This window comes from Taurulus bubalis (genome assembly GCF_910589615.1).
Source record: "Taurulus bubalis genome assembly, chromosome: 1".
NCBI classification, from domain to species: Eukaryota; Metazoa; Chordata; class Actinopteri; order Perciformes; family Cottidae; genus Taurulus; species Taurulus bubalis.
Window position 1 is genome coordinate 19,447,258 of NC_136589.1, and position 12,155 is coordinate 19,459,412.

At 45.8% G+C, this 12,155-nt stretch overlaps 1 protein-coding gene across 1 annotated transcript; it reads left to right on the forward strand.

The window, feature by feature from the left end:
- Window positions 1-2,909: 2,909 nt before the first annotated feature.
- Window positions 2,910-8,981, forward strand: dkc1 (dyskeratosis congenita 1, dyskerin). The gene is made up of 15 exons (XM_079237312.1): window positions 2,910-2,932; window positions 3,582-3,631; window positions 5,556-5,642; window positions 5,944-6,035; window positions 6,202-6,386; window positions 6,497-6,561; window positions 6,689-6,815; window positions 6,897-7,027; window positions 7,235-7,378; window positions 7,496-7,616; window positions 7,798-7,916; window positions 7,987-8,090; window positions 8,241-8,283; window positions 8,385-8,492; window positions 8,766-8,981. Exons 1-15 carry the CDS (start codon window positions 2,917-2,919, stop codon window positions 8,814-8,816), a joined length of 1,443 nt encoding a protein of 480 aa, XP_079093438.1. The 5' UTR covers window positions 2,910-2,916; the 3' UTR covers window positions 8,817-8,981.
- Window positions 8,982-12,155: the final 3,174 nt, after the last annotated feature.

Consider the following 12,155-nt stretch of genomic DNA (forward strand, 5'->3'; position numbering starts at 1 on the left):
CAGTAATCCAGTCTAGAAGCAACAAATGCGTGAATAATTTTTCGTGCATATACACATCATGGTATCCTGGCCATTGTGGATGGAACACTATCTTATCATTAGGGAGGCTATAAGTTTCTGCATAGTAAGCATATTTCTCACCAACACAGTGCCATCAGTGCTTAACTATGATAGAGATGTAGGCCGTCTCCAGACCGAGACACATTTTCTCCGTCTACCCTGTGACCCTCAGATCACTTCTGCTTACAAAAATTCTCTATGCAAATAACATCATATATATATATATATATATATATATACACATAACATCATACACATAACATCATATACCGCAAACCCTTCAACTCCCCACGTGAGTTCCTGGTTGGTGTTTACATGCCGCCGCAGCGCAACGTGCAGGAGGAACAGCGGACACTCGCCGAACAGATACGGTGTGTGGAGCGGACTAACCCAGACTCTTTAGTTATTGTCCTTGGGGACTTTAACAAAGGAAACCTCAGCCATGAACTCCCTAAATACAGACAGTTTATTAAATGTCCTACTAGAGAGAAGAGCATTCTGGACCACTGCTACACCACAATCAGTGGGGCTTATCATGCCATTCCTCGTGCTGCACTGTCACTCTGAACACGCCATGGTTCATCTGATTCCCTCATACAGGCAGAAACTAAAGCTCTGCAAACCTGTGGTGAGGAAATTCAAGAAGTGGACCAGTGAGGCTATGGAGGATCTTCGGGTGTGCTTGGACTGTACAGACAAGGTGTCTTCAGGACTGCAGTCTGGATGAGTACACAGAGGCTGTAACTTCCTACATCAGCTTCGGTGAGGACAGCTGTGTTCCAACCAGCACCAGGGTGAGTTACAACAATGACAAACACTGGTTCACAGCGGAACTCAGAAATGATACGGCTGCAAAAGGACCAGGCATTCAGGAGTGGGGACAAGGACTTTTACACGGAGTCAAAATACAGGTTTAGCAAGGCGGTGAGAGACGCTAAACAACTGTACTATGAAAAGCTGCAACATCAGCTCTCAGCAAGTGACTCTGCTTCTGTTTGGAGAGGCCTCAGAAAGAATACCAACGGCAAGCCTAAAACCCACCACTCCATGAATGACCGCCGCCTGGCAGACAAGCTGAACGAGTTCTACTGTCGCTTTGAAAGACAATGGAACAGTCTTGATGCCATCTCCCACAGTTCCATCAACCAGCCACAGACCATCAGCCTCCCATCCCCCAGCCCAGCAGGGGCTCACGCCTCTGCACCATCCTTCAAAAAAAACATAGGATCACAGGACTCAATGACTACAGGCCCGTCACCCTGACCTCTGTGGTTATGAAGTCCTTTGAACGCCTGGTCCTGTCCCACCTCAAAACCCTCACTGACCCACTCCTGGACCCCCTGCGGTTTGCCTACAGAGCCAACAGGTCTGTAGACGATGCTGTCAACATGGCCCTCCACCTCATCCTCCAGCATCTGGACTCCCCAGGAACCTATGCCAGGATCCTGTTTGTGGACTTCAGCTCTGCTTTCAGCACCATCATCCCATCCCAGCTGCATGTGCCCGACTCCACCTGCAAGTGGATCACAGACTTCCTGTCTGACAGAAAGCAGCATGTGAGGCTGGAGAAACACGTCTCAGCCTCTCAGTCCATCAGCACCGGTTCCCCTCAAGGCTGCGTTCTTTCCCCTCTGCTCTTCTCCCTGTACACCAACAGCTGCACATCCAGTCACCACTCCGTTAAGCTGCTGAAGTTCGCGGATGACACCACCCTCATTGGACTCATCTCTGGTGGGGATGAGTGGTGCAGCCAAAACAACCTGGCGCTCAACGCTCTGAAGACAGTGGAGATGGTTGTGGATTTCAGGAAGAACACAGCCCCACCCGCCCTGTCGACGCTGTTGGGTCCTTCCACTTCCTGGGCTCTATCCTAACCCAGGGCCTCAAGTGGGAGCTGAAAATAAGCTCCATCACAAAGAAGGCCCAGCAGAGGATGTTCTTCCTGAGGCAGCTGAAGAAATCCAACCTGCCAAAGACAATGAAGGTGCAATTCTACACTGCCATCGTTGAGTCTATCCTCTGCTCTTCCATCACCGTCTGGCACACTGCAGCCACTGCCAAGGACAAGGGCAGGCTGCAGCGCATCATCAGCTCTGCTGAGAGGATGATTGGCTGCAATCTGCCATCCCTCCAGGACTCATTCCAACTAATTTGTTACATTTGATGTTTTAACTCTCTAAATGTAACTTTTCATCTGAAGCACTGGCATGGATGTCTTCATGTTTATCTAACAGGATTCAACATGTTAAGGTTTGTGATGCACTGTCCAGAAACATGGAATGCACAATGGGTGTTCCACAAGGGTCAGTATTGGGTCCCTTATTATTTAGTTGATGTATCAATGATCTCCCTGAACAGTGTCATGATGTAACTGCAAATGTATGCAGATGACACTGTTGTTTACACACATACAAAAACTACTGAGTTAGCAGCTGCCAAGCTAACAAATGCATTGGAAAGGATCACACACACTGGTTTAATCAATGTTATGATCTGTCAAGGGACTACAGATGCAAATTAGCTGCAGCTACAATCTGGTACAGTGCATCAAATGGTGACATTTATGTTTTAACTGTACATGGTCCCTTTTAAATAAATATGTATATATTTATGTGTATGTATGTATGTATGTATATAATGTATGGTGTTATGTGTATATATAATCTATACACATAACACCATACATTATCATAGCGTCATTCAGAGATATACGTAATACACACTCCGCAGAGTAGGTGGCGCAAAGCTCCGGTGACGTAGGTTCATAGTCCTCCAGTCAAACCGGAGAAGAAGAAGCAGCATAAGAGGGAGGAGGAGCCGGGAGCAGCAGTCTCTCGTTCAGTCTCTCGGAGGAAGATGGCGGACACAGAAGGTGAGCGCCGCATGGCTTCATGTGTGTCTTTATGTGACTCTTTAAAGTTTCCATTCACTTTTCTGCTGCAGTATGACGTCATGGGAAGATGTATGCGTGTTTTTTATTTATTGATCAGTTCCGAGGTTCTCGATGGAGGTTTGCTGTAGAAAGCAGCTGATGCGAAGCAGCTCGCATGTGGCGTGCAGGACCTGCTCACGGGCCCCTGCAGAACCCACGAGGGACCTGCTCATGGGGCCCCTGCAGGGGACGGACACAGAAGGGGCCCATGAGCAGGCCCCTCGTGGGTCCTGCAGGGGCCCGTGAGCAGGTCCCTCGTGCGGCCTGCTCACGGGCCACTGCAGGACCCGCGTGCGGCCCTCTCACGGGCTCCTGCACTTACAACAGTGCTCGTGTTTTAAAAATTTATTTTTATATATATATATATTGCCCTCCCTGTTTGGGCCCTGCGGGTCGCATGTGGCGCACTGGTACGTTAGCTTTGTTAGCAGCCTAGTGCTAACTACCACGTGTGGTCGGCGGCCACGTGGCGGCTACTTCCCGTTCACGTGACCTTACCGTCTGAGTCACGTGGTCTTCACATACTAGTCTCATATGTTAATTAAACGGGTTGTTGATCACGTGTTGACGGACTGCTTGTGTTCCTCAGTATCCGGCAAGAAGAGAAGGAGCAAGAGAGTCGTGGATGACGACGTCGGGGTGAGTGCAATAGTCAAATGATTTATTAATAAGCAGGCATGAAAATCCCTCACCTTTCGGCGAAATTCGCCGTTTTGAAACCAAAATATGTCATTCACGTAGATCCGAAGAGTTTTTTTTTTTTGGGGGGGGGGGCGGAGGTCAACTGTCCGCCGTTTCTGAGATTGGAGTGGGACACGGGAAAAAAACTGAGGTCATGATCCTCTCAGCAATAGAAGATCTTTGACGTCGCGAGTCTTGGCCAATTAGAGTTAAGATGTCTACAGCGGCTTCATTTCCCTCCCACCAGTTTAATAATAGCAAGCTAGTCAGCCTGCTAACACGTTAGCTAACGTTGTTGGAGAGACAGCGAGTGAGATTACTGGCAGCGGAGAGTCCGTGGCAGCGTGTGACGTCAGACAGGAGAGCAGCGAGTCAGCTGCACTGCAGTTCTACCTACTGACACCTCACTACATTTAAGGAGAGGCCAACGGAGATTTTATCCAACTTTTATTTTAATAAAAAAACTAAATGAGTTTCTCCGTAGGGTGGCCGGGCTCCTGTTTATATTTAAGGGTTTAAGATCTACGTGTAGGAAAAAGTGTATCCTCCAGTTAATTATAATCTATATAGTTATGCGGTTATAATCACTGTCACACAGAGAGAGGTGTGCATGTTCAGGTTTACCTGGTGGAAACATTATTCAGTGTTCTATCTAGACTAACAGTGCCTTCTCCTCAAAGTAAAGTGGTATAACAGTATGACATAATATGGTCAAATAAAAAGGCTAGTACATTATACATATTATGGCATATGTGTAATATTATGAAATGTAGTAGTAGCAAAACAATATTCAGTATAGTACAGCAGTATTGCATATTGTAAGTATTAAGACTACAAAATATATACACACACACACTACCGTTCAAAAGTTTGGGGTCACTTGGAAATGTCCTTATTTTTCAGAGAAAAGCACTGTTTTTTTTTAATGAAGATTACATTAAATAAATCAGTAATGCACTATACATTGTTAATGTGGTAAATGACTATTCTAGGTGGAAGTGTCTGGTTTTTAATGAAATATGTGTATAGAGGCCCACTTCCAGCAACTATCACTCAGTGTTCTAATGGGACATTGTGTTTGTTCATCGCATAGAAGACTAATGGATGATTAGAAAACCCTTTTGCACTTATGTTAGCACAACTTAAAACAGTTATGCTGGAGAGAGAAGCTATACAACTGGCCTTCCTATGCATAGCATCACATGTGTGGGTTCATTATACTCTCAAAATGGCCAGAAAAAGAACTTTCATGTGAAACTCGCCAGTCTGTTCTTGTTCTTAGATTATTCCATGAGAGAAATTGCTGAACATTTGTCTGGGTGACCCCAAACTTTTGAACGGTAGCGTATGTATGTATGTATATGTACACACTTGGGTATTGAAAAAAGAAGAATTAAAACCCATAATGATCATAGTTTGTCAGCTTCTCGACGAGTGACGCTGTTCGGCACTGACTCGCCCGTCACTGCCCCCCCTCGTGTCACCTTTTTCACCCCTCATGAGTTTGCAGGTCTGACTGTAAATGTTAGACCCAGTGACAGCATGAAATGGCGTGCATAATACTTAGTAAGGAGGCCATAATAATTTTTGACTCATGGCTGAAGTTAAGTTTCTCCAGCTCTCCCCAGGTTGGCAAAAAAAAGCATCTCAAAATGCATCAGATTTTAAAATATGGCATATTAAACATTTTCTTACGGGGAGCATGCCCCGGAACCCTTTAGAGGGGTAATATCCTTCTCACCTTTTTCCACCCCTGATCCGTTTTCATGCCTGAATAAGCGACAGACATTAATACAATTGTATCACAAATGGACCAGAGGGATGTTGAGTGATGTCATCAGGGTTCGGTTTGAGGAGCTGTGTGTAACTGTTGTCCCTACAGGAGATCCAGCAGAGCGGGAACTTCCTGATCCAGCCCGAGTCCCGAGTGGCGTCCCTTGACACGTCCCAGTGGCCGCTGCTGCTGAAGGTATGTGCTGATAGCGGTTAGCTCTCGTGCTGCTTGACTCGTGTGACGTGATGAAGCAGTTTATCCATTCGCTGAGCGGCTATCTTCTCGCAGCTTCAGCCACGCCCCCGTTCTGGGGGCAGGGCCTCTGGCACGGTGCCGGTGCCGTTCAACGTTTTGTCGGCGGTCCGAAACCGCGACAGAGAAACCGCTGCGACCCGAGAACCGCCGAGACGATTTGACTGTTCTGACCACACAGACTTTTATAATAACAATTATAACAAACAAATGACAAACTGATTTATACGAAACTTTCTTCCAGCATTTTGACAAACTGAACATCCGGACGGCTCACTACACACCGCTGCCCAACGGGAGCAACCCGCTGAAGAGGAGCATCCAGGACTATGTCAGGTAATGCTAAGCTAACACCAGGGCTATCTGAGGCTATGCTAACACCAGTTCTATGTAAGCTCAGTGAGCGGGCGCTGCTGTAACAGGCAGCCGCTGGAAGTGTGCCATGCTAAAACCAGGGCTGTCAGGTAGTGCTAGGCTAACATCTGACGCTACTTCCTGTCAGGTCGGGCTTCATCAACCTGGACAAACCGGCTAACCCGTCGTCCCACGAGGTTGTGGCGTGGATCCGCAGGATCCTGCGCGTGGAGAAGACAGGTCACAGCGGGACGCTCGACCCCAAGGTCACCGGCTGCCTGATCGTTTGCGTGGACCGAGCCACGCGGCTGGTCAAGTCCCAGCAGAGCGCTGGTAGGCAGAGACCTAACTGATTGATCGTGTGAATGTCTCCACCCGGCTGTCAGGCGTGTGAGCACAGTAAAACCCAGCAGCCCCCCCTCACTGCTCTCTGTGTGTTGCAGGTAAAGAGTATGTGGGGATCGTTCGGCTGCACAATGCCATAGAGAGCGCGCACACCCTCGCCCGGGTGAGTGAGACGTGTGAAGCTCTCCATAGAACACAGCTTGTAATGTCTGTAGACGGGCCAGGAAGCCCTGGTGCTCACTCTGATTGGCCGGCTGTCGGTCATGTGACTGACTCACCTTTTGTTGCAGGCGTTGGAGACGTTGACGGGCGCTTTGTTCCAGCGGCCACCGCTAATCGCCGCCGTAAAACGACAACTCAGAGTTCGAACCATCTACGAGAGCAAACTGATCGAATACGACCCTGAGAGGAGATTAGGTACGACCAGTAATCGATACACACGTTCATCTATTCGCCCTTAGAGTAGCGTGTGCTGAGGTCACATGGTCTGTTCTGCAGGTATCTTCTGGGTGAGCTGTGAGGCCGGGACTTACATCCGGACTCTGTGTGTCCACATGGGTCTGATGCTTGGGGTCGGAGGTCAGATGCAGGAGCTGAGGAGAGTCCGGTCTGGAGTGTTGGGAGAGAAGGTCAGCGTCACTTCCTGTCTGATCACTTCCTGTCTGATCCACAGTGTTGAGTACAGGCCTGCTGCTCAGTGCCGGCCTGTTAATTCATCTTTGGAAAAGAAAGCTGCAGCAGAGGCTCAGATGACATCATCTTGGTGCCTGTGGAGCCTCGAGGCTGCTGACAGCACCACGACCGCGTCACGGCCTCACACCTGTTGTTGTTTTCAGGACCACATGGTGACGATGCACGACGTGCTGGACGCTCAGTGGCAGTTCGACCACAACAAAGACGAGACGTACCTCCGGAGGGTCGTGTTCCCGCTGGAGAAGCTGCTGGTGTCCTACAAGAGGCTGGTGATGAAGGACAGTGCGGTGAGTCTTCATCAGTAGTGTATATTGATCAGTGATGGACTAAAGATGTGAGCTGCGTGTTGGTGGTGACATCATCGTGTCTTCCCATGACTCACCTGAGGGCCACTGACTTTCCAGGTGAACGCCATCTGTTATGGGGCAAAGATCATGCTGCCGGGTGTGCTTAGGTACGAAGACGGCATCGAGATGAACCAGGAAATCGTGGTTATCACGACCAAGGGGGAGGCCATCTGCTCAGGTGAGTGTATACAGGTGTATGTGTACCGTTGCAGCCACATGATGAGCAGAGTAGATGCAGTAGCTCTCGGGCTGTGATGACCTGCTATCTATCACCCTGTTCTGATGGTTCAGGGTTAAAGATGATGACCTCTATAGCTAGCTGATGTGGCAACCTCGCTAACAATGCTCTTCTCCTGCAGCTGTTGCTCTGATGACCACCGCTGTCATCTCCACCTGTGACCACGGTGTGGTGGCCAAGATCAAGAGGGTCATCATGGAGAGGGACACGTATCCGAGGAAGTGGGGTCTGGGTCCCAAGGTAAGCCCCGCCCTCAGGTGCGGAACGGTTGGTGTGAGTCGAGTCGGTGCTAACGGTCGCTTGTTTGCAGGCGAGCCAGAAGAAGATGATGATCCAGAAAGGACTACTGGACAAACACGGGAAGGCCAACGGCAGCACGCCCACCGACTGGCAGAGCCAATACGTGGACTACAGGTGAGATCACTATCAGTAAATGTGGTGAACTGGTCCCAGTCTGACTGTTAAACTTCGTTCTTATCGAACTAAACACTAAGTGATGACGTCGCACTGCTGTGCAGCTTCAGTTAAAATAATGACGTCAAATTGGTTTTGTTTAATTGACAGTATCTCCAAGGCGACTACAGAGTCATGTGACACGTCAGCAAAGGTAAAGAGCTGGAAGTTTATAACTATGTACCTGAATACATATTAATAACTGTAAAACCTTTGAACAACTCTTGATCAATCGGTGACCGTTGTGTGCCACAGAGGAAGAGGGATACCGCCGAAGAGCCGCCGGAGCCCAGCACGCCGCCGGCAGAGGACGTGAAGAAGAAGAAGAAGAAGAAGGTGAAACTGGAGGAGGCAGAGGCAGAGGTGAGGAGGACTTGTCTATAAGACAATCATGTGGCATAACTAATGTTCTGTATGACTTTAAAAGGGAATTGTGCATATATTTAGGTACAGCAGACTGATTGAATACAGTTTTCAGGCAGGAGATCATGTGACTGTTGAAGTCTTTCTATATTTAATCAATTAATATTTCTTTTGTTTTTGGTACTAGAAAACAAATACTTTAATGATCAGCTGATTATTGAAAATTATTTAGTCTAAACTCAGGCCGACTATAACTTGTATATCATACTGCAGGTTGTAAGTGCCAAGAAGAAAAAGAAGAAACTAAAAGATGAGGCAGAGTGAACTGAGGACTCCACCCCCTTTCACCTGTCTGACTGCAATGCCTTCAAGAGTTTCAGAATAATGGACACAAAGAAAAGAGTATTTTTGTTTTTATATAAATTTTATTTGTTTCTTTCTGCTGTAAATAAGTATTTTTCATGTGAAAATAAAAGTTGTTTTTCTGTACTTGGTCTGACTTTGGGGGGGAAATGTTTTCAGATATAAAGTTTTGTTGGCGTAGATCTTTAGAGCATACAAGTGAGAACTTTTTTTTTTTTTTTTTCTTGAAGTGTAAAATAATCTTAAATGAAGTCTCTCACCCGGAATGTTTAAAGTGTTTTAGTCCAAGTGGTCCATGGTATCTAACCTTTACCGTTAAATATGGGTCTATAGAAGCGTATCTATCTAGACTTGAAACCCTGCTTCCATTTTTAACATGTCTGTACGAGTAGGCGGGACTTAACAAAAGTCTTCTTGCTGAAAAACGGGCTCAGGGCTCCCACTAATTTGGTGTAATGAGGTTTTTTATGCATTTTATAATTGTTTTAGAGCAACTGACAGTCAGTCCGAGATGACCCTATTGCAAGGATTCTTATTTTTCTACTTTGGCTGCATATTCATGGTACGTGCCAGACTAAACTCACCAAATTTGTCAGGCCTGGTGAATGGCCTTCTGATAGGTGTAAAAAAAAAGAGGCTCTGACATCCCTGCGCATAATGTCCGATTAACTTGGAAAAATTCACACATGCCCATCTCCACCTGCTTTACAAAAAAGCCTCGCAGACCCATACAGTCTGCCTACTTAGATTTTCTGCCATTTTGGAATTTGGTGAAAAACATTGCAGCTTTCTCCTACATGCTTAGCCCACTTTATACCAAACTTGCTGTGCATCAGGATTGGAGCTGTATCATAACTGAATTAAAAGCTTTTTGATATCTCATTGCGTTGAGATAATGACCAACCTCTTAAGGGCTGTTTTTTGTTTTTTTTAAAATACTCAGACCGTTAAAACATTTGGACAAATTACAACATTTTCTGCAAATCTGTACACCTTTTGTGCGATTTAAACACTGCGGGTAGTAATTTGGGCTTTTTTGGGTAATTTTTCACCTTTTATTTGCGTTTCTACTATTGCGAACTCTTAGAATATTTGATCGGCTTCAATTCTGTTCAAGGATGATCTCAACACCCTTATGAGCTTTAGTTGTGCAGTGCGCGCCTTTTCACTGAACGGCCTCTCAACGTGGCGTGCACCCAAAGACGCACCCGTTTTGTGCCGTTCACTATTTTATACAAAGCTGTTTTAACTCCATGCAATCTGCTAAATACTCATGCATGATGCCGGTCCAGGCCTGACCACATGTAAATGAAGAAATGTTTGGATTGTCATAGTGCCGCCTACTGGCTAAATGAAATCAGCCAAATGACATCAGATTTGAATGTAGTTTGCATGACCAGGTCTACACTTCACGTAGACAAACATGATGCATGTGTATGTTCACAATTGTCATGGTGCCACTTACTGGCACCTAATGACATGCTTTATACTATGATGTATTACTCCTTGTTTAGTGGCTTGGGATGCTCAAAAACTCATGCAACTCCCTGCACATGTTACATATTTCCTCACTAAACAAGCTATTGTAACTCCACTGGACTTCCTTCAATCTGCATCAGACGCGCTTGCGACAACCTTGTCGATATCCTCAGGTCACGGCCTGAGGATATCGACAAGCCTATTTTAATTTGCAGTCAAAGCGCCGCCTACTGGCGAAAGGAAATCAGCGTAGAGACGTGACGCACGTTGTCAAGCGTGTCGTCTAGCGCCACAGGCGGATGCAGGAATCGGTGAAGTGCTTGCAAAGCGCAATTTCCCGCGTCACACGCTCTACGAGGGAAAAAGATTGTTTTGTAGCAGCATTAATTGTCTTTGTGCCGATCATATCATTTTATTACGTCATATTGTCTTACACAAAACCGGTCCGTGGTGTGATGAACCGTCTATAAAGCTGGCTGCTCTATCTTCCAGTCTCTAAAGCTGCAGGCTTTATCATTCAGTCTCTAAAGCTGGAGGCTTTATCATCCAGTCTCTAAAGCTGGAGGCTCTATCATCCAGTCTCTATCATTCAGTCTCTAAAGCTGGAGGCAGGGCTGGGACAAGGTGAATCTGGTTCTTCTCCTTTTTTGGTAAAGAAATGTATTAAGTCCAGTTGTCCAAAAGCCTGACAGATATTCTATTCAGACCCAGAGATCTGGTGAAATGCCTTGTTTTACTATCTGTGCATCAGCTCTTGTACCTCACAGACACAGCTCACCCCTCCTCCTCTTCTTCTTCACGTCTAAACCTACTTTCTGTCTCGAAGGTCAATCACAGGAGGTTTGTCGCCTTATATAGTAACACTGGCTGCTGTATCCTGTTACACAGGAGAGCTTACAATACCCATTATCCAGGAAAGATCTTACAATGCAGATTATATGATTTAATCACAAACTGTAATGAAATTAAAACAGTGTATATGTTTAATACTAAAAATAAAAAACTTGTTATAATAGTTATACTTTTTTACTTTCATACTTTTCCACAATCTTTCAACAACTGATTAAATTTTAGTCCGTTCTACATCTCAGTGACCCCAGTGGGTCTGGGTCAGTCCAGTGCCCAGAAAGCTGATGTTATAGTCCAAGCACAGAACCTTGTGGCGCTCCGTAGTTTTAATGGAGCGTTTCCTTTGGTCACGTCAGGCAAATGCTCTGGGCCCAAATGAGGGAAGAAAAACAATGTCATATGTACAAGTAAATAGATTCTATTTAATATTGTTTCCAATTATTACAAAAAAAAGCCCACAACAACATCACTATGTGTCCCTTTTTCTGGCTTCACCCTGATGGCTAATAAATAGCTCAAGCTAACGTCAGATATATAAATATAGTTTTAGCAGGGCTCTCAAGTGTCACGCATTTCGGTCTTAAGTCACGCCCTCCCGCCACACATCGTATTTCTCACGCTGAAAAAAAACTCTAGGCTATTTAATTTTTTATTATTTAACATGACCTGGTCGCGCTGCCCTCACCATGGAGGAATCAAGCACGTCCTCTATGGGGGCAAATTAATGCAAAAGTAAGATTAAGATTTTAATTTAACTTTTACTTTGAACTACAGCGGTGTTTTATTACTTTTGACCAAATTGATTGCAATTATGTGTATCTATATAAATATGCAAGTACATATATATATATATATATATTTATTGTGTTTGTTTATGTTACACCCCGTCCCATATAGCTATATGCTAGGTGTAGTAGTACTATGGGTGGGGTCCTGGGTACAGTTTTAAAAGTGATGGCAATATGATATAAT

Excerpts from the sequence above, each read along its gene's own strand:
- dkc1 (XM_079237312.1), top strand. Across the intron at positions 5,643-5,943 it reads AGTGGCCGCTGCTGCTGAAG|CATTTTGACAAACTGAACAT; the intron begins GTATGTGCTGAT and ends ACTTTCTTCCAG. Across the intron at positions 8,091-8,240 it reads AGCCAATACGTGGACTACAG|TATCTCCAAGGCGACTACAG; the intron begins GTGAGATCACTA and ends TTTAATTGACAG.